This window comes from Miscanthus floridulus, chromosome 1, assembly GCF_019320115.1.
Source record: "Miscanthus floridulus cultivar M001 chromosome 1, ASM1932011v1, whole genome shotgun sequence".
Lineage (NCBI taxonomy): Eukaryota > Viridiplantae > Streptophyta > Magnoliopsida > Poales > Poaceae > Miscanthus > Miscanthus floridulus.
The window spans coordinates 181,169,102-181,191,491 of NC_089580.1; the positions used below are offsets into that span (position 1 = coordinate 181,169,102).

The following is a 22,390-nucleotide window of genomic DNA, read 5'->3' on the forward strand; positions in this document are numbered from 1 at the left end:
ATGGAGGGGGCTGATATTAACTCAAGAAAACCACCAAAAGCAGCTTGGGAAATGGTCTGTGTGCCCAAAGAAGATGGTGGACTAGGGATAATAAATCTAGAAAAGTAAAATGAGGTCCTTCTAATGAAAAACTTGAACAAGTTCTATAATAAAAAGGATATACCATGGGTTTCTTTGATTTGGGAAAAACATTATAGCAATGGAAAGCTTCCAAATAATATAACAAGAAGAGCGTCATTTTGGTGGAGAGACATTCTGCAGTAATAATTTTCTCCACTGTTCAAGTACAAAATGGAGATACATGCCTTTTCTGGCATGACAAATGGTTATAGCAACCTCTTGCAACCTCTGAAAGAAGATTACCCTAAGCTCTATTCTTTTGCCTTGAACAACAATGTGTCAGTTACAAATTATTATGCACATCAGCAACTGCAAGAGATTTACAGTATTCCTCTATCTACTGAAGCTTTTCAGCAGTTTCAGTTAGTACATTTCTTTATTGAACACTTTCCCTTAACAGATCAACATGATAAATGGTCATACAATTTGGGGGAATATTCAGCATCAAAAGCCTACAGATCACTGATGGGTCAAACAAATGTTCCCTAGATTTACAGTTGGCTTTGAAAAAGTTTTTGCTAGCCAAAACACAAGGTGTTTTTTTGGCTATTACTAAAAGACAGACTAAGCACAAAGAACATTCTAAAGAGAAAAAATATGCAATTAGACTCTTACCACTGTGATCTATGTCAGTTGTCAATGGAGGAAACATGTGAACATCTTTTCATTGGATGTCCTTTTGCAAAAGATTGTTGGAACCTGCTGGGCATTTCATTTCAGATGGGACTGAACATCTCAGATTGTGTTACACAGCTCAAAACTCAAACCCATCCAGTTTTCTACATGATGGTGGCAATACTAATGTGCTGGCAATTTGGACAGTGAGAAACGACTCCATCTTCAAGAATGTCCAACCAAGTGTTCAAGCAGCCAAAGAAACATTCAAAAAGGAGTTGTCATTACTCGCCCTAGGAGCCAAGGCTAATGTTTCAGTCACATTTGATTTATGGATCCAAAATCTGTTGTAATCTTCTTGATTTTGCTTATTTTTTTCTTCTCTCTCTTTGTTTCTTGAGCCCTGTTCTTTAGTTTAGTTTAGTCTAGTTTTATTCTGTTTGTACTGTACTGTTTCAATTTTAATAAATTTCTGTAGGGGGTGCCCCCCTCCAGTTTCATAAAAAAAAGATGAATTGTACTTGATAGCCACGTGAATAGGATTCTAGTTTATGACCACATGTGAATCTCATAAAATGCTAAACCTTTTTAGGATTACAAATCAGTGGTACAAAATTGCCAAGGTTAGAAACTTGGCAGGGACAATGAAACCCACAAGACACGATTAAATCTCATACCAACCCTCGTGGAGTGCTTCAGGAACTTCTCAGCGTAACGGCGGACACATGAGTCCTCTTGCTTGTCCAGGGTGTTGCGGCGGAATATGTCCACGCAGTGTGTGAAACACATCTCCACCAGGGAATCGTACATTCTTAGACCGCAAAGTGATAGAGCAAAGATGTGATCATTCTTGATATGCAATTTCACATATGTGAAAGGCGTGAATGACCAATGAAGCTAACCAGGCATTTGCAGGGGGGCTTTAATTAGACAAGAATGTAAGATCAAATCTTAGAGGAAACGCCACTTGAAATTATGTCAAGCATTATAGTATTTGCAACAGTTTTAAGTTACACAAAAGGCAAAATTAAATTTACAAGGAAACACCACTTGAAATTAAGTCAAACATTTCAGTATTTGAAGGAGTTCTGAGTTAGAAAAAAGGTAAAAAATAATAATTAGGAAACACCACTTAAAACTAAGTCAAGCATTATAGTATTTGCTACAATCAAGGACCATTCATTAATTTTACACGAAAAAAATTTCCCGAACATGCAAAAGGCTTGTACGTCTTTGTATTAAGGAAGGAGTTTGCAGTACAAACACTATGGTAACACTATAGGGGGGCTAGATCGGATTACAATGAAGCTCATGCCCTCCCTAATGATCAACGAGCTGTTCGGCTGATAGTTTCTTCAGCTAATAAGCCGACTGAAACTGATTTGTTGTAAGAGAAAAACGTTTTACTACGGTTGATAAGTTGAAACCCAAAACACCTAGGCTAGCGGAGAGGAGACAACCCAATGTGTTTGCGCCGGCCTGCACCCACTGCTCAGCTTCGTGATTAATAACTACGAGCAGCTGTTGAAGCTGGGTGAAGGCGCCATGGAAGCTTCTCGTGATTCTCTCCTTTCACGACTCCAGGCAACTAGAGCGAAGATGGTATCTGCTCCTCGCCTATTGGTGATGGTCCACATTGATCTCCAAGTGCTCGGAATATTGTTTCGAGGTTTGGGAGACCTTGCGGTTGTCCGAGCGCCACGAGAACGTTCCACCATACCTGCTTGCGGAAGGAGCATGAGACGGCGATGTGGTCTATGGACTCCTGGAAGCATGCCTCGTTGGCGTCTAGACCGTGCGTGCCTGTGCCGTCGGTCCGCCGTCTATTCCTTCGGTCGCAGAGCGAGCCACAGGAAGGCCTTGGAAGTTCCCCAGCTGGACTGAATTCGCTATGCTCTAGTTTTGAAATTTTGATCCGGCTGGTCAAATCAGGCCCGGGAAGAAGCGGCCGAGCACGTGCTCGATCCTCATGGTTGCGGGGGCCCGGCCCACTACGCATGCGGCCTACCGGGCTACCGCCGAGCTGGCGGGCGATCACGCTGGGCCGGTGGTCCTCTGCACCATTATTAGACTTGAAGTTTCTTGTGTCGTGCAGTGCAGCAGTTTGTTCCCATGTTTTGTGGCGTATTGCGTTTCTGTGTGGTTGCCTCTGCTATGCTACTTGATTAATCGTGCTTCGAAGCCTTTCTCAAAGCTACATCATTGTACTGTTGATCCTTCTTAATGCAACACGTACGGGATCAGACGTTTTCGTTTTTCCTTTTTTAAGAAAGTAATGGTGCGAGTGCGACGCACAGTCCTTACATAGTTACATACCCTGCCAGTGGATTGCAGTCGTCTGATCAGGACGGAAACGGGCCGGCGAGAATGTCGTCGCCGTCGTCGTGTGTACAGAGGAGTTGGAATATTAGGCCAAGAACAAGTGGCGCTGGGTAGCGTTCGGTGCAGAAAGAATGAAATGGACCTAGCTGCGTGCCTTTCCATTCTTTGCATTTGGATGTGAAACACCGCGACGGTGGCTGCGGCGTTTTTTGTTTCTGCTTGCAGTTGCAGCAGGTCTCTACAGCTCACGAGGCAGGCGAACGTACGAGAAGTCTGCAACCGCGTGAGCTCAGTTCACACTTCGGGTTCATATATTTTTTTTTTCCAGATCAGACATGCACGAGAGACAGAGAGGACCAGAGAGCATGCAGGGAACTGGGAAGGGCAGTCGATACAGTACTATGTGAGTGCAAAACAAACCGTCAAGCCCGGTTCGTTTTGCTGAAATTTAGCTTACGTTGCTGTTTATGCTGATTTATTGTGATAAAAAAATACTATACCTTTGCTAAAAATACTGTTGAAGTAGTGCTGAAAAATATTGCTTATGCATGTTCAAACATCATGTCCATTATTTATTTATCCTTGATCACTACAGAACCCTCTTAATTCATGATGGAAAATTTCTATCACGGATTAAAAAAACATCACAAAACAATATTTGCAATGGTTTCGGATATCATCATGGATGTACGACTCGTAAGTATGGAGAGATTTATTAGTGTGTTGATTGGTTTCTTGGCACGACATAATCCAGGCTAGGGGCGTACTGGTGTGCTCCCTCCGTCCAAAAAAATGCAATTCTAAAAACAGTGTCACGTGTTATTATATCAACTTTGACCAATTATAAATAAAAAGTATAAATATTTATAATATTAATTAAATATCATTAGATTAATTACAAAATATATTTACATAATAAATTATTTTGGAGTCATTAATGTGAATACTTCCTCCATCCTAAATTATAAGACGTTTGACTTTTTTGACACTAAGTTTGACCACTCGTCTTATTCAAAAATTTATATAAAATATCACTTCTAGTGTCGTGTCTTGCTTTATTAATAAAAGTTCTTCAAAATAACTTAAATTTGACTATATTTACATAAATTTTTTGAATAAGACAAGTGGTCAAACTTGAGGTAACAAAATCAAACGTCTTATAATTTGGTATGGAAGAAGTACTATTTACTAGAAACTTAGTTAAACGTAAACCACTTTACGTGGCACGCAACCCATAAGTTGCATTCTTTCAAGGACGGATGTAGTATCTACTCTCTCTGTCTCTAAATATCTGTCGTTTACGTTTTCTGAGAAACAACTTTGACTAAATATATATTAAAAAATATTAATATTTATAATATATAATTAGTTTCATTGAAAAGATCTTTGAATCTAGTTTTTTAATAAATTTATTTATAGATATAAATATTGCATATATTTTTTATAAATTAAGTCAAGTTTTTTGATACGTACACTAACAACGACAGATATAAAGGGCCGGAGGGAGTGGCCACAACCACAAGGCGTAGGGGTGGCCTGATTCTGTGCTCCATGGAAAATCCATACATATCTCTGCGTTGCTGTCCGGATTCCATAATCCATACGACGCAAAAATGCTACCAGTAGATAGCTAGCGGTTCGTTATCGGCAAGACTAGCGTGCTATTCACCCGGTTCGTTTGAGCTTTGCCTTATAAATCATATTTTTCAGTTAATAAATAATATTTTTCTCTTATATTAAATTAGTTAATAGTACTTTTAATTATAATTTATAAATCAAACAAGTCCAAGTGAACAGAGCTATTATAGCATGTAATAGCGTTACTCTCAGCAGTCCTAAAAAATTATAGTAGCTAGCCTGCCTGTCAGCAGTGCTAGCTAGCTAGCAGCGCAAGAAATAGTAGCGTGCCTTGATCCTCCATCGGTGATCCGTGCAATGAATGCTGGTTACCAATATGCATTTGTTTATTATGGCAAATGGAGCCAATATACAGTGTGATTAGCCAGCCTGGGAAGCAGCAGCACGAACAAGCTGCTAAGTAATCTTATTAATCTGATCTGATATCGATGGATCCACAATGCCAAACTAAACACTGTGACTGAGACGTCCAAGTACGGGCCTCCAACTTCGTTCGCCCTGTTCGCTTGTTGATTTCAGTCAGCCCAAACCAGTCGGCCAACAGTATTTTTCTCTCACAATAAACCAGCACCAGTCAGTCCAAACCAGCCCAGAAACCAACCAGCGAACGGACCGGTTGAAACAAGAGAGATCCCATGTAACAGTGGCCAGTGGGTGGTCATAGTGCAGACACAACAGGCGATAGAAGCATGCAGCTGTGTTGTCAGTAAATTTATGGTCATGCAGGTAGTTTTCACCATCAATCGGCTACTTGCTCTTCTGGTTTACTGCTCTCCATCCCTAAATAACTGTTGTCATTAGTGTGCGTGCCATAAGTTTGATTTGATTTTTAAAAAATGCGTATATCTTCAAATAAATTTATTAAAAAACTAGATTTAAAGATATTCTTCAATAGTATTTTTAATATATATTTAGTTAAAGTTGTTGAGTAGGGGAAATTGCACTGTGCCTGCAAGTCCTGCACGGCTACTAGCTGACGATCGATAGGCTTGCCGATCTTGGCTAGAACGTTGCACAGACGACAAGCAACACACTGGATGATGCATATATATAGCTGCATAGTACACATCAGCCAATTAATTTCACCTTTTTTTTCCATTTCTCACCCCCATGGCTATAACCAACCTCCACTGACATGTCCATATATACTCTAGTTCACATATTCATCCATCCCTTCAAGCAAGAGAACTACAGTGACTGTGACTGCCCGATCTGGTCCACTGGCCAGACTCCCTGCGAAATCGGGTGGATCATTAGCTATTGGGTGTGCATGGCCCATTGCTTTTCCTATAAATACCACAAGCTCAAGCTGTCACGCATCGGCAGTTTGGCACACAGCCTACGCGGCTACGCGCACCCACTCTCCGCTCGGCGGTTGTTCTTTGCTCGCCGCGCTTTGGAGCCCACCTCGGCCTCTCGCTCGCTCGCGCGTGCCGGCGTGCGTGCCTTTGGTGGCCCATGGGGAGGAGGATAAAGAGTGGCCGACGCACCATGCCGCCGCCGCCGCCGCTGCTGTTGCTTCTTCTCCTCGTCCTCGGCCTGTCGCTGCAAGGACGATGCATTGCGCAGGGCCAGGGCGGGGGCGGAGGAGGAGGGCTCACGCGGGGGAGCTTCCCCAAGGGCTTCGTCTTCGGCACCGCCGCCGCCGCTTACCAGGTCGGTGGGTTCTGTCGCCATCTCTCTTCCTCGATCGTCTTCCCCAAGGAATGGCGGTTTCTTGGTTGGTTGTTCTCCGTTGCGCTGAGACGTACGCTTTGTTGTGGTGTATGGATGACCCTGATCTGCTCAGTACTTGGAGCGACCCTGAGTAATCCTTCGATCGATCACGCGAGTGGTAGTATTTGCATTCTTCTCTTGGACTTGCTTCACGGCCACATTCATTTGACATTTAATTGTAGGAGTACCTTACTAGAACACACAAGAGAAACCAGTGATATCTTCCCTTAAATGTTTAGTGATATACTCCTATATGGTTTTTCAAAACAGCTGGCACCAGTAACCAATTGCCGCTACAAAAATCAAGCTAAGGGGAGATGAATTACTCCGAGAGGACCGCGCAATGGAAGGACGACGAAGAAGAAAAAAGAAGTCCGCGCTTTTCCTTTCTGATGACGAGTGACGAGTGCCCGACTGATGCCCGACCGATCGAGTGCAATATGATTATTCTTCCCCTCTCTGGCTTTCTTGTTCTTGCCACAAAGACACAAATTAAGTTGTATTCTTGTCTTGTGGCCTTGGGTTTGCCCGTTTGCCTTTGGATCCTTCTTCTGATTTGTTATATGCTGCATAAAATACTACTAGCTTGCTCCTATCCAGCGGCCTTTTCCATCCACCTCTAACATAACTATCAGTATACGCGTCGCAGTCGCACCGTCGCACGTACGTATACGGCAAATTTGCACTCGATGGACGATGGGCTCTGCTGATGAAAACATTTCCGTCTCCAGCCCCGAAACCGAAGAGCATAGCTGCATAGGGTGCATCTTGGGCGGCCAGTTGTATGTTCGACCTGTTTTTTTTTTTTCAAATGCTACTACTTGCGTACAAAGTATATATGCGGTATGCCTAAATCTAGGCTACCAGTGCCATCAGACAAAACGATCGCAGATAATCTAGAGAGCTGGCCTGGCCCACAGGCCCAACCCAATGGCCGGGGGTGGCAGGTGGTGCCGGGTCCAGTCGTGGAAGATTCGACGGGAACAGAACGACAGGAATCCTGGGCGTTCACGGTTCACGTGCCGCGTCCGTTTGCGTCGAAACAGGCTCGGTGCAAGCAACCCGCACATCCTGCCGTGCCCGTGCGTGGCCACGGTCCCACCCCACCGCCCGCCACGTGGCACCGACGGACCAACCTGTGAGACTCTGAGGCTAGTCTGAGCAGAGCAGGACCCACGGACGCACGCACGCCGACGCCGGCCGGATTGCCTGCCGGTGCCCACCCGGTCACCGCCGGCCACCGCAGCCACGGAGGCAGGCCCGGCCTTCAGCTCGCTGCTCGCCTTACCCGGTTACCCCCACCCCGCCGTTCGGCACATCGATCGGCGATCGGCGTCGAAACGAAACGGGTTTGTTTCATGGAGAAGTGTCTTTCTTTTTAACAGTTGTTGCATGGAAGCAAACACTAGACAGACTGTTCGTCTGCTGTTTACTGCCAGCCTGACACAGCCCATTGCCACATCTTCGATTCTGATCTGAACAAAATGTTTTGCAGTACGAGGGAGCCGTCAAAACGGATGGCAGAGGACAGACAATCTGGGACACGTTTGCGCACACTTTCGGTATGTATATATGCGCTGAGTTTTCTCTGGTTGCACTTGCACAAGCAGATGATTCTTTCTTCGTACGGCCATCGTTTTGTTTTTTCCCTGGCGTTTGGCGTGCCTTGTAAATGTTTGGAACTCTCTCACTTTTTTATAATTTATACACTATATGCAAGTAACTGGATATGAAAACTCGAGTCCCATAAACTTGCATGGTGCAAACTTGCACGCTTGCTCTCCTTTCCGGTTTTCTGTCCTTTCTGTTCTGCTCACCTTTCCCCTTCTTTCACTGTCGCTTAACCCTGCTTCCTGATAAAATTCAAACCCACAATAGAAGGCTTCTATGGTTAAGGATAAACATCTACATTTGCCATGGCTACACGCTTTGGCAGCTGCACCTGCACAGCTGCACTAGCTGCCATTATCTGGGCTAACAAAAATACAAAATCCCGGTTCCATTTTCTGAAGAATAGTGTGGCATTCCGACCATTGGCCCACCGCACTTATAGCATGTTGCCTGTCCACCTGTGCCATATCACCATGCGAGTATATGTGGCGCATGCATTCTTCCTTTTGCTAAAGTTGGACGCATAGTGCAGCAAACAAGACCGCAATTGTGCTCGTGCGAGGTGATATGCTCCACCTACATCATTCCAATGAGTGCATGGCCCATCATCTGTGCCCCTGTGATTGGGGGAATGGACGAAATGAATGTGTTTTTGTCCAACCTAAAACAGTGGGAGTCAGTTGGCATTTGTTCAGACTTGCCATGACCGTTAGACCAATGCAAGAGTGTCCGCTTTGTGATTGCAGGAAGCTGAACGCAAAAAGGTTTTTGATTTTCATTTTGATTCTGCAGGCAAGATTTCTGACTTCAGCAATGCGGATGTTGCAGTTGATCAGTACCACCGTTTCGAGGTAGCAGTTTGCTTTCACTTTCAGCGTGGCGTGTGTGCAAATCTGCACCGCATGATCTTTATGACCTCTACTAGGATGATCTACGTGACGTTTTGGCATTTCTGTTTTCAGGAGGACGTGCAGCTCATGGCGGACATGGGAATGGATGCTTATCGCTTCTCTATTGCCTGGTCAAGGATTTTGCCAAGTACGTGATGACTGGAATAGCAATGGTCCTTTAATTTGGTGTCATAATCCTCATATCTTTCAGCTTCTTTCGTTTGAACAGTTCGGTTACTGTTGTTTTACTCATTTTGGGCTTGAAATGTTCTTGTTGCTACAGATGGTACGGGCCAAGTCAATCAGGCTGGCATTGACCACTACAACAAAGTGATCAATGCACTACTATCAAAAGGTGAATGGAATGGAAACAGAACCTGAATACTGAATCAAAGTAAATGGTCTGAACTGCTTACATTTGATTTTTTCCCCCCAGGAATTCAGCCATATGTAACCCTGTACCACTGGGACCTCCCCCAGGCCCTGGAAGACAGGTACAATGGATGGCTGGACAGGCAGATAGTGTAAGCCCCTCAAACTGCAACTCTTACTCTAGTCAGCAGTTACACACTCTTCATGACACTTCATTGACCCTTCATAGCATAAGTAAAAATGTCAATGCTCAAAATGCAGTAATGACTTTGCGGCTTATGCTGAGACATGCTTCAAGGCGTTTGGAGACCGTGTGAAACACTGGATCACGCTCAATGAGCCGCACACGGTTGCCATTCAAGGCTACGACGCTGGGCTTCACGCTCCAGGGCGCTGTTCAGTGCTGCTCCATCTATACTGCAAGACAGGGAACTCTGGCACTGAGCCCTACATCGTTGCTCACAACTTCATCTTAGCTCATGCCACCGTTTCAGACATGTACAGGAGGAAATATAAGGTGAGCGACTCTTTCTAACCTTTTCAATATATCAGAGTTCTAATATTATGTCTATGCGACTATGCTAATAAGTTGGTATTCTTTCTATTAAATTGTAGGCAGCTCAGAATGGTGAACTTGGGATCGCATTTGACGTCATCTGGTACGAACCAATGACAAACAGCACGATTGACATTGAAGCTACCAAAAGGGCACAAGAGTTTCAGCTAGGATGGTGAGCGACTAAACTGAAGTTATTGTTGGGAAGTTATTACATGGATGATTTCTCACTCGGTTTATCATGGAATGGAAGGTTCGCGGATCCGTTCTTCTTCGGAGATTACCCGGCGACGATGAGAACTCGGGTTGGAGAAAGACTGCCCAAGTTCACGGCAGATGAAGCTGCCCTTGTCAAGGGGGCTCTGGACTTCATGGGCATAAACCACTACACCACTTTCTACACGAGGCATAACGATACCAACATCATCGTACGACTGCTGAATGACACTTTGGCAGACACCGGAACCATCAGCCTGCGTGAGTTCTCATCATGTCTGCACGTTCATTTCAACTGAAAAAAAAAACTGAAAATGAGAAACCTTAAAAACTGCTATCCTGCTACTGAGCCTTCAAACTTCAAACGTGCTAAGTTTCGTATCTGATTGTACAAAAACTGCTAGTGACACTTCAAATTTGAAACTGCGGTTGACTGATACTTTGCAATTTCACAGCCTTCGACAAGAACGGGAAACCCATTGGAGATAGGGTGAGTTGGGAAAAAATGACAACTTACTTGCATCATAGTACATAGTAATATCACATTCGTATCAAATCTCTCAATGTGAAACTCCTCTGACGTCGCTGCACAGGCTAATTCGATATGGTTGTACATCGTACCCAGCGGGATGAGGAAGCTGATGAACTATGTCAAGGAGAGGTACAATAGCCCAACGGTTTACATCACTGAAAATGGTAAGGCCATGTGCTGTGAAACCTGGATTATATTAGCTTTGCTTTGCTGGAAGCTGGATTACATCGGTGCTCTGAAACTTCACTACGGATGGATTCTGATGCAGGGATGGACGACGGCAACAGCCCTTTCACTTCAATCCAGGACGCCCTCAAGGACAGCAAGAGGATCAAGTACCACAACGACTACCTCAACAACCTGGCTGCCTCCATAAAGTACTGAGGATCACTGTGCTTCCTCATGTTTAATTTCCAGTTTAATTTCCTGCGATCCCTGGCTGCATACATGCCTGATACCTGGAAGCGTGATGCTGTTTGCAGGGAGGACGGGTGTGACGTGCGTGGGTACTTCGCGTGGTCGCTGCTGGACAACTGGGAATGGGCCGCCGGGTACACCTCGAGATTCGGGCTCTACTTCGTGGACTACAAGGATAACCTCAAGAGGTACCCCAAGAACTCGGTGCAGTGGTTCAAGACCCTGCTGGGCTCCAGCTGAAGGCGTCACGGATTGTCACTGGGCTGATTATTTATCCGATACCATACTCCGATTAGATAAAAGAGTGTGTCAAGCACCAATGTAAATGTTATCCCCTCTAGTCGAAGAACATGTCGTGTAGCACTACATTTAGTTGCACATTAAAAGGTATACAGATATCAATAACTTCAAATTTAGTTCGTTTGAAAACATACGTTACACGTCTGGATTTGTATTGAAATACACTTGTAATATTTCATGATGGCTGTAAATAATTTTAATAAACATGCTAATTGTATTGTTTTTGACCGACGAGAGTGAAAGATATGTAGTTTAGCAATCAGCTCTTATACTTTTTTTTTTGAATGAATGACACGAGATCGCGCCAGTTTCATCAATAGAGAAGAGAGTTTTACATCCGGTTAACCGGGTTTACAGAAGCCTAATATATATGGGACGCGTGATATTGTACTTGATCTTAGGGCAGTCCCAATGCTAAAAATTACGTATAGTTTCTATACCTATTAATTTTCATAGACACTATGTATAGAAACTATAGTTCCAATGGATAATTTCTACAGAACAACTTTTTATCCAATCACATACACTCTCTCTCCATTCGCTACCAATCACATTCCTTCGTGTCTTGGTTCTCGTGTAGACATGGTTTCTAACTTAGACCCGGTTTCTATGATTTTTGTTCTCTCTCTTCAATAACTACCTTGCCACATCAGCAAAATGCTTAGGTGGCAGTACAATTAATACCCATAAAAACTATAGTGATTTCTGCATTGAGAGTGCCCTTAGCCAAACGTTGAGAAAGATATGATTTGCCATATGTCGCTTTACGTAGCGGAACGTAGCTCACCTCCTGTCTCCTTAACACACAGCACGTTCTGCGCGTCCAGCTGAAAGCCAATGCATGTGGGCTCGTTTCCAATGCGAGGCCCAGCTTGAGAAGGAAACCTCCAAGCCCAATTGCGTGGTGGGTGGAGAACTGGAGATGCTTTGTTTCTCCTTCTGTTCTTTTCTCTACTTTTGTTAGAAGTCGAAAATCGAAATCGATCTCTGCACCGTACGGTACGAGATATCAGTGTCATCATCAACTATAAAATAAATAAAACTATAATAACAATACCAAAAATAGTTTGTAATAATATCCAACCTCGCAAGTCAGAACGGATTTGTACGGAAGTGCATGGCCATTGGCAAAGCATCCGAGGCTGGCGAGCGGAACGCAGGTCGTCGTCCAATCCAAGCCTCCAACTGGAGGTCCTCGCTCGCCCTCGTGCCGCCGTGGCCGTGGGATGCCGTAGCCCGTAGGCGCGTAGGCGATCGATGGCCCAGGACCTGCCGGCCGGCCGGCAGCGCATCTTGGCTAGAGGCACGAGGCAGCCCTCCCTCCGCGCGCGTAACTCGGGAATTCTACGCCTGCAGCCTGCTTCTTCCATGGGTGAAACGAATTCCCCTTGCGATCGCCGGTTCCGGGAGTTCGGCGCCGACGGTGCGTGTATGAACACATGTGGTCCAGTCGCCCAGAGGGCAGGAGAACGAACACCGGTGAATCGATCTGTGATTATTGCTGTCGTCTGATTGCGACGATTATTCTAGTTCAGTTCAGACAAGCCATGCATCGTCATTATCCCCTCCGTACGTAGGCCAGGTCATCTCGAACTTTTTTTTAAAAAAATGGCGTTACGTTCCTTGTGTTCATCAGTGTATTTATGTGAGTACAGTACGTGACACAAGCTGGCAGGTGGCAGCGGCGGCGCCAGCGGACAGGTTTCCTTCCCGTTCCAGTTATGCGGCGCGCCCAACCCAACATGCTTCCAAGCGCAGAGCGCCGCGCGCGCGCGCGCGGCCCAAACAAAGAATGCCGACGGGCGGGCTGCAAGTCGGAACGCCGCAAAGACGGGTTGAGCCCTCTCCCCTGGCGTGGTCGCCGGCGCTGTTCCCTACGGATAGTCAGTCTCCCGCGGTCCCGGCCGGCGTCCGGGCCGCCTCCTGCGTGCGGCCGGCTGCCGGATCTTACTGTTTATTTATCGTTAGGCTTACGCGGTGAGCACATTTACGCTGGTCATCCTTCATCATTATGCAAATGTTCACAGCATCTTGTCAGGCATTTAAATGGAATTTGTCCGTCGTACCCTCGTGCTCGTACAGATCCACAAGCTCTCTCTTTATCGCTATATTGCTAGCGTGCGGACATCTGACGCCCGCGCCAACACGTCTCTGCCCGTGCCACCAAACTGCACGCGAGGACCGTTCGCGCCCTCTCAGGTTTTTCACGCACATTTCAACATTTATTTAAAGACAAGAGAGCGTTTGGCCACGACGCGCGCGCACGGTAGCCACGCTAGCAAAAAATTTGTTGGCTCTCTGATTGAAATCATGCGGTGGCCAATGGAGCAAGGACGTTACCGTACGGTCGGTGCTTCGCTGTCGACCTCCGGTTGGGCAGGCTGAAAAATATCTGCCTCTCCACTCGCTTCTCCTTGGCTCCGCTCTCTACCTCACTGCTCCTCCCTCTCTCTCTTCTTTACGGTGCGGGCATACGGATGGACGGATCCGGCGGAGGCTCTAGTGGACGGCACAGCGGCCCCCGCATGCGGCCTCACCTAGGGCGGGCCCCACGCGGGGGCGGCGCGGGGCGAGCGCGCAGCCGGTGTGGTGGCGCAGCAGTGCGGGCCGAGCGAGCAGCGTCCCGGCTCATGGCCTCAGCAAGGGCGGGCTCCCACGCAGAGACGGTGTGGCGGTGCTGGGTGAGTGCTCTCCCCGGCACGGTGGTGCGGCGGCGGGGTGGGCCCCAAGGGTGGACGTGAGCTCAGGCAGGTCCCCCTCTCTTCTTTACCTTCACGGCTGCATCATGGGCTGCTCACTGGTGGCTGCTCCGGCGACTGCACAGCCGGATCTGGTGCCTCCATGCCTGATCCGGTGCCTCCATAGGCAGATCCATCCATCCTGGTAAGTCTTCTCATCTCCTTTCTTCTTGTTTGCCTGCTTCTATTTTCTTTAAGTTCTTGATTTGCTGGTAGTTATCCTCTCACCAAGAGATTTGTCAAGTTTGGTTTCAGCTGAACTGAGTCCACTACCACTAATATGCGAGATATTTGAATTAAATTTTCGCTGTTTAGAGTTCTGCTATTTATTTGCTCATGTACCTGCTAATTAAAGGATTGTTTTTAGCATTTCAAAGGAGCTTGACCCACTGTGGTAAAGAAGAGCACTAATTATGAATTGAACAAAGAACTTACACTCTGCAGTTTCTATTAGACCGGTATGCATTCACCTCCATATCTTATCTCCCTTTCCGTTCTTAATCTACCGTTTGTGTTCTTTTTCCTTTGTCCTTTCCAAACTAAACTAATTTTGGCGGATGTGGCAAATATTTGAATAATTTATGATGTTTAGAGCTCCGCTATTTAGTTCCCTGTGTGCCTGGGAACATAATTTATTTTGCTGTAAATTTAAGGTACCCCTATATCATGTTCTAAAAAATAGGCGTTGGATATGCAATTAGCTAATTTGTTTTGATGTAAATTTAACAAGCTGTCATACATATACACTTCATGTGGTATTTTATTGTGATTAGTAGGTTTGTAACTAATATATTTAGATCTAAAATATGGTTTTAGGTGCTATGGAAAACAATGGACAAAGTGTGAAGACAAATTGGCTCCATTCGAAAAGAATATGAGAGAGAGCATCTTAGCAAGTAGAGCAGAGAGAGTGCAAGGTACCCCAGCAGCAAGATGGTGATGTCGTATTCAATCCAGTCACTCAAAATACTTAATTCGTTTTGATAGATATGCATGTCTCATGTGTTTGGTCTGACACTTTGAATTTTTCATTGCTTTAAAACAATAAAGTGTGCCTAATTGTTCTATTTTTTCATTCCATTTACCAGATCTGTCCATCCCACCTCGCTGTTGGATCCGTTCATTCCCTCTCCAGATCTCTGTGTAATACTGGATGTGAGGCTTTCCTTTGTTACTCTTCGTTGTGGCGTGAGTAAGCTCTATGTTTTGGTAGGTTTCTTTGGTCTATTATAATTTATATATTTTTGCTTTTCTTGTCTCAGATTCTTTTTTCGTGCTTTTATGCTTAGTGTATCAATCTGTGAGCGATTTGTGAGAAAATATACTCTGATAGCGTTTGGGCAGCATATTGGAAATATTGCATGTAGAAATAATTTGGACTAATCTTGCAGCAACTGAGTAACCTCTGTATCAGCCTTGTGTTAGTATCACATTCCATGTTTATGTTTATCATATCCCAGATCATATTATTTGCAGGTTAGCAGCTTATCTTCTTTTTTTAAGCATTCTATTTCTCCTGTTTAATTTTCTTTCAAACAAATTTTCTCCTGATAACCTATGCTTGCCAGGGAACTGCTACTCTCCCTTCCCTCCTCTCCCCCTCCTGAATTTCTTAGAAAAGGGAAATTAGCACAGTTTGAGAAGCTATTTATACTTAAAATGAAATAATATAGATCTACAAGCAAATATGTCTTCATCTCATTTTATATATGCCATAGCACATTTTAGTAATATTTTCATGGCTGAGTTCCATCCCCTCTATATAAGTTTGCTGGTGTCAGATAGAGTCGACGCGTTAGAGCGTAGTCCCAAAAGATCTCTACATCTGTCAACTTGCATTACTGAATTGCAACTTGATTTTTGTTGCTCACTCTTCAGGATTTGCCTTGCTGGATTGCCACTTTATATAGTTCCTTATTAGCATTTTCAAATAATTTTCTGCGTGCTCGCACCTGTGCAGCTATGGGCTCCTGCCTGCTCCTTTGACCCTCTGCGGCTCTGCCTTTTGTCGATCTGCTGTATCTGGTGTTTTTTCGATTTGGTATGTGGAGTGGGCTGCAACCTGTGGTGATTCATGATTTGGAAATTTGGTGATGGCTGGGGTTAGGAGAAGAGATGGTTGTGGTAATTCTGATTTTGATTTCATGTGTGAGGTAGTCAGGTAGGATGTGGTGATTTTTGATTGTTTACATTTGGATTTGGTGATGACAGATTTTGTACCAAATATTATGGCACTAATGAATGATGATGGCAATGCAGGATGTATGCTTCTAAAAGGTTTGTCAGCTACTGGAATTTTGAAGCTCATAGCTCAACCTGAAATGGTACTACCAATGCTCCTGTCATTTTTTTCTTGGTTTTCATCGTGTATGCATTATATAAGTTACTGAATATTTTCGTGCTTACCTGTAAATAAGTTGCACATGTGCTAAGTGATTGGAGATTTGAAATAGCAGGTTTCAGTTATAGGAGTTTGGGACTGTCCATAATTTCAATACTCCATTTTTAAAAAAAAATTAGACAAGTGGGAAAGCTACATATTATATTGATACAAAAGAAGTTAGACCCTGAATAACTTCATATGAAAAAGCTACAAAATTTAGGTATATTGCATAATGTATTCAGCCACTACCATCGAATTAAAATGGTTTGAACTAAAATAACTCTGAATATGTGTTGTGCCATATGTTGAACTTTATGCTGTAAGAAGCATTTCAGGATTTCTCTGATTACGTTTTGGATACAAACCATAATTTTAGGTCTTCTGAAATAATATCTAAAGTTTGCTTCGATCTATCAACTTGTGAAGTTCACGATCCTGGTTTCAGTAGTCTATTAGCGAGTTGGCTGATTTATAATATGTAATCAGTGGGCTTTGATGTAGTACAATAGTGCTTAAGGGGCTCACGGTTTTGGACTATTGGTGAGCCCACTAACACATTCATTTTGCTTATGGACTATTGGTTTTTATTTAGAACTTTCTTGCCTTATCTTTCTTGCTATAGTACCAACTACATATGATTCACATGTATATATAGATACTTATATATTTGCTCCCATGTCTATCGCAGGGTAACATGTATGGTGAAATCCTAGGTCCTGAGGTGGAAACCAAGAAGCACTCATACTGGAGGATGACATCTACATTTTTAGTAGTTTCAGAGTTTCAAATGCAAAATTGGGTTATAGACCTGTTGACTCCCACTGTATGGTTGAATTTACATTGCGCACAACGGTCTCTGTTGTCCTCATGTGCTGGTGACACAAGAATTTTCCTTGGTGAGTTTTAGGCATCCAATGTGTTCCTTTCTTTTTTTAACCTAATAGGGATACAATTATAGATACCATTGGATTGCTGGTGGAAATGTTGGAGCCTTACATGCTTCACCTACCCAACAAACCTGCTCCTACACTCACCAGGCACATTATCTTCAGAGATATAAGGTTATGCTTGTTTATTGTTTGTGGATTGTGTTTAGCGATGTGCTTACACATGAATTGCTCCTAAGTAATAATTGTTGTGGTATATGCAGCTTCTCGGAGGTGCTAGAGATCAGAGGAACCTCAGAAGTTGATGTCACTTTCCTTAAGAGCTATGTCTAATCATCTGCTACTGTACTTTTGCTATGTGCGGTATGTTGTGGTGTGTTATCTCAAAGACTGTGCCTCCTTGGTGTTCTATCCGAAGACCGTTTCATGTAAAATTATGTACTATTTGGACATCTACCGTCTCGGTGTGGGACAGTTTCATGTAAGATATAACTATTTAGACACCCTCTGTCTCATGTAATATGTAGGTTATGAACATCTCACAACTGTTTTAGAAACTCAGTTTGAGATTTGGCACGCATGTTGCCGTGTTGTTGGCCTAACTGTGGTCTGAGTGGTGGAAACAAATACCTCCTGTGATAGAGCCTGTCATATTCATTCTTTATCAACGTTATTCCATTTCCTAGATAGAGTTGTGGCCATGACTTGCGCGCACCATCACTAGTGTACAACATCCGATCTACTTTTATAATATCAACAAACGTCCGAAACAGCTGAAACACTTGCAACATACGTCTAAGACACTTGAAAAACAATTGAAAAACACTTAAAGCCATTGCAAGCATATGCAACATCCAGATGTGAAACATATACAACATCCAGACAAACATAATTGTAACTTTTGTATCAAAATAAGCATTTTGAACAAACTCTTGTAACATACGTGTATAGCCATTGCAACATGTGCAACATCTCAATCTATTTTTGCAACACTCGTATGAAACATTTGCAACATATCTCTAAAATATCTGAAACATACTTTTGCAACATGCGCTTTCAGCGCAACATCTCCTTGCTGTTTGGGAGAATGGAGGCTCGTCGGCATGCGGAGTTCACGGGTGTAGAGCTTGCCGCTCCGGTGGAGAAGGCCGCGGCGGATCTAGCGCGTGTTGTCACCGCTCCGGTGGAGAAGGCGGTCCGTGCGCTAGAAAAAGCCACGACGGGCCAGAGGTGCGATGGAGATACAGGAAGGTGAGCGGCCACACTCCGGCGTGGGGTATGCCGGCCAGTGGGGCCAACGATGCCATGGAGAACGCTGAGGTGGAGCGCGGTCGTGGTGGAGCACAGTTGCGACGCTGCATTGGGGAGCCTTCTAAAGAATGGAGACAACAAGTTATGGTTAGAGCCGAGTGGACAAGAGGATACGACTGTTAGACGTTGGGCTAGTATCGCGGCCCACCAACGGAAACGTCCAGACGATGGGACGCGTCATTTCCGCTCTCCATTTGTGATGAGGACATGGCACCTTCGAATATGGACAATGATTATAAGGTGCGCTCGTTCCTACATTTGCATAGTGGCTTTGATTATAATTCACTTGGTTCCACATGTATATGTCACTATTTGATTGTAGGTTCAAATGTGTTTCATAATGGAAGTTCATCAAAGTTGAACTTTCGGTTCATCGGCAGCCCGATAGTGCCTCATTGGGAAGGCCATAACTCATCCATCCGGAGTGCGATCGAGGTCAACGAGCACTTGATGGAAAGCTTGTTTGATAAGCTTTCAAATAGATCTGGTTTCATCTCAATATCACATCGGCAAGGCCTCCAAATCACCAATATATTCTGTCGCTGTTTCTGCTGGGAGCTACACTATCGATATGGGCTTGTTATTCATCCTTGGAACCCTGGCCCAAGTGGGAGCACACCCCAAGGACTTGGAGAACCCACCAAGAAAGCCCTTGACGTCCTCCTCCTTGGCCACCACCTTAGGAGGCCAGCAAGGACGTCCAAGCCAAGCCAGAGGCCCAGTCCAATCCGAGTTCGAGTCTGCCTCGGCCATCAGGACCAGTCTACAATAAAACAGACGCCCAGGACGCATCCGAACTCCGTTTTCGATGATCCACATATGGATAGAAAGCTAATTTGATAAGGAAGCCAATCCAAGTGGTTTCACGTCAAAACCTCTTCGGAATCAACGGGAATCGTCGAAACAAGTCAGCGTCCAAAATCTGTCAGGGTGCTGCGACACCTACTTTTGGTCCGTTGGACCGTGTATCGTGTTTGGGCCCATTAGGGGGCGCGTCCAGGGTAGGCGACGACCCTAAGACCTTTATAATCATACGCCGCTACCGTCATTAGGTTTTGGGTTTTGCTTAGATTATTCTGTTAAGAAACAGTTTCGCCGTTCTTCGGTTTGTGAGACCCCAACTCGTGAGATTAATCATACATCTGCAATTTGGTTGCGATCTTTCTTGTTCTTGCTTGTGTTCTTTGTTGCGCAGGCAGGGATTAGCCTTCTTGGTGAGGTCAATCTGGTCCGTGACTTGGTTGATAACCAGAGGAGCTGTGGTGCTAAGATTGCAGGGTTCGATCTTTCGATCTGAAGCCGGATCGGTGTGTCATTCTCCGCCACAACGATAGTTACCATCACCTGACGGAAGATCGGGATCCCCGTCTCCATTAAGTGGTAATCAGAGCTAAGGTATACCGTCAGGTTCACTTTTATTCCCTAGTTTGAGAGTTTCGCATTCATCCTATAGTCCAGTGCCATACTTTTATTTTCTATCCTAAAACCTTCCGCGCCATAGCCTTTGCATATTTTAGTTTCAGAGTTTGCTTTGTTGAGTTTATATCCTAGGTCAAAGTCTTGTTGCTGGTTTAGATTGTGTTCTTTTCTAGTTTGTGTTGATCCCTTCACCCGCCGCTATTCCGTATCACCATCGGTTTGCATCTTGTGTCCACTAAATCCCTGATTCGAGCAGCTTCCTTAAAACAGTCATAACTTTTGCATCCGAACTCGAAACGGGGAAAAATTTATATCTACGAAGAACGCCATAAAATTTTAGATCTATTTCATCCCAACATAGCTGGGTTCGCAAAAATTAGATTTGCGAAATTTGATTAGGAAAATTGAGTTTCTGGGCCCATAAGTTTTGGTATGCTTTTTAGAGCACAGTCCTAATTTTCTATAGGCCACATCTTTTATTCAATTGAGCTCAAATTTTTTGTGGTTTATTCTTGTGTGCTCCTTGCTGAGAAAAAAATATCAAAAGAGCAAAAGCAAAAAAAAAAGATTGGACAAAAAAATAAAAGAAAAAAAATAGTAAAAGAGAATAGAAGATATCGAAAAGGAGCACATAAGGAACACTCAATAGCTCTATTGTTTGTGGTACCTTTTGCCTTGTTCATATCCATTGCTACCTTTAATACTTGTTTCCTTTCATCCTTGTTTCCTCTCTTGTTTATCACAACTGGTGATAGGAACACGTATAGGCCAGCAACTAGGACAAGTGCTCTGGACATTTATTCAATATTGCTGTCTGTCACTGACTTGTGTGCCACATATACATATTTGTTCTTTTGCGTGCCTCCCAAGCTCCACATATACTTCAGATCGGTACAGAAAAAGACCCTTGCAATCTTGGTGTCACACCCTCAGGTATCATGTACCAGCCACCGATTGTACCGTCCACTGCTTTGCGTTGGTAAGAACCTTGTAAGAGCTTGATAAGGTGTTTCCTTTTGCTGTGATCTTGAGAGGTAGCACCACTCCACCTGCGTAGTAGGATTATTAGGGATAACCTTCACTGTTTGTTCCTTGTTTTTGTGTTTACAATGACAGGTTGTTCGTATCCACCGACTTATGATGGTATAGGTGCTGATGAGTATATGGAGTGGGAAATTGCTATCGATAACATATTTGCTACTCGCCTTATGTGTCCAAGGAGGAAGGTAAAAAATGCAGTTAGTGTTTTACGACATTCTGCTTTATCTTGGTGGGAGTCTTTAGATCCTTCTGATAAGCCTCAAACTTGGAATGATATGAAACTTCTTATGCGAGAAACCTTTGTTAATCCACCTCCTGTTTTGACTTCATATGATGAGGTGCACCATTTAGAGGAAGAGTCTAGTGTTATTCCTCCTACTATGCCTAACCTTTTGCAGGACAATGTAGAAAAGAGCAAGGATGACATGACAGAAAATGAGAAGCTCACAGTCTCATGTGAAAATTCAAAACCATCAACTATTACCCCTGCTGAACATGAGAGCAAAGGTAATGCCCATGATGCTAACCTCACAGAAGGTGAGAGTTCTCTTGATGTGCTGAATTTTTCCACCAATCATCCTATGATAGAGCAAATTTTAGTAGAGCATTCGCTTGATTTACCTTTGTCACAAGATGATTTGCTTGATGTTTCTTGTGACAAAGATGACTTGCATGATGATATTTATGTTATACCCATGCAATTATTGAAGAATGATCACGCTATATGTGTGCTGAAAATGAGCATTTGTGCTGAAAATAGACTTGTTATTCATAATGCTAGTGAAGTTGATGAGCTAAAATTATTGTCTTCTTTAAATACTTTGGGTTACATTAAATTTGATGTTCCGTGTAATCTTAGTTCTTTAGAGGAGAAACTTTATACATATGCTGATTTGCCATGGTTCTCTAGACATACATATCATTTTATTGGAAAATATAATTGTAAAGGAGAGTATATGGTGCATCGTGTCTATATTTGTTCAAATCTGAAATCTCCTTATATTGTGCAAAAGTATGATCAACCAAAGGATTGCAATTGCTATAATCTTGTCATGTCAAGTTCCCCTAGTTTTGTTATAAAGAAACATGTTAAATTTCAAGAAGGGGAGCAATGTTGGCTACTACCAACAATGTTTTCTTCATCTAATCCCAAACCGAGGACGGTTTGTTGTCAAGAAGGGGAGGATGATGAGGACATGGCACCTTCGAATATGGACAATGATTATAAGGTGCGCTCGTTCCTACATTTGCATAGTGGCTTTGATTATAATTCACTTGGTTCCACATGTATATGTCACTATTTGAT

At 43.9% G+C, this 22,390-nt stretch overlaps 1 protein-coding gene across 1 annotated transcript; it reads left to right on the plus strand.

Annotated features, from left to right (window-relative positions):
- The first annotated feature begins 6,034 nt into the window (after positions 1-6,034).
- LOC136504198 (beta-glucosidase 6-like) lies at positions 6,035-11,519 on the plus strand. The gene is made up of 13 exons (XM_066499050.1): positions 6,035-6,351; positions 7,907-7,973; positions 8,815-8,873; positions 8,985-9,060; positions 9,196-9,267; positions 9,349-9,436; positions 9,546-9,801; positions 9,900-10,015; positions 10,094-10,317; positions 10,512-10,546; positions 10,650-10,752; positions 10,857-10,965; positions 11,071-11,519. Exons 1-13 carry the CDS (start codon positions 6,154-6,156, stop codon positions 11,243-11,245), a joined length of 1,578 nt encoding a protein of 525 aa, XP_066355147.1. The 5' UTR covers positions 6,035-6,153; the 3' UTR covers positions 11,246-11,519.
- The last annotated feature ends 10,871 nt before the right edge of the window (positions 11,520-22,390 follow it).

Excerpts from the sequence above, each read along its gene's own strand:
- LOC136504198 (XM_066499050.1), top strand. The coding sequence starts at position 6,154 with ATGGGGAGGAGGATAAAGAGTGGCCGACGCACCATGCCGCCGCCGCCG. Across the intron at positions 8,874-8,984 it reads ATCAGTACCACCGTTTCGAG|GAGGACGTGCAGCTCATGGC; the intron begins GTAGCAGTTTGC and ends TTCTGTTTTCAG. Across the intron at positions 10,547-10,649 it reads GGAAACCCATTGGAGATAGG|GCTAATTCGATATGGTTGTA; the intron begins GTGAGTTGGGAA and ends GTCGCTGCACAG.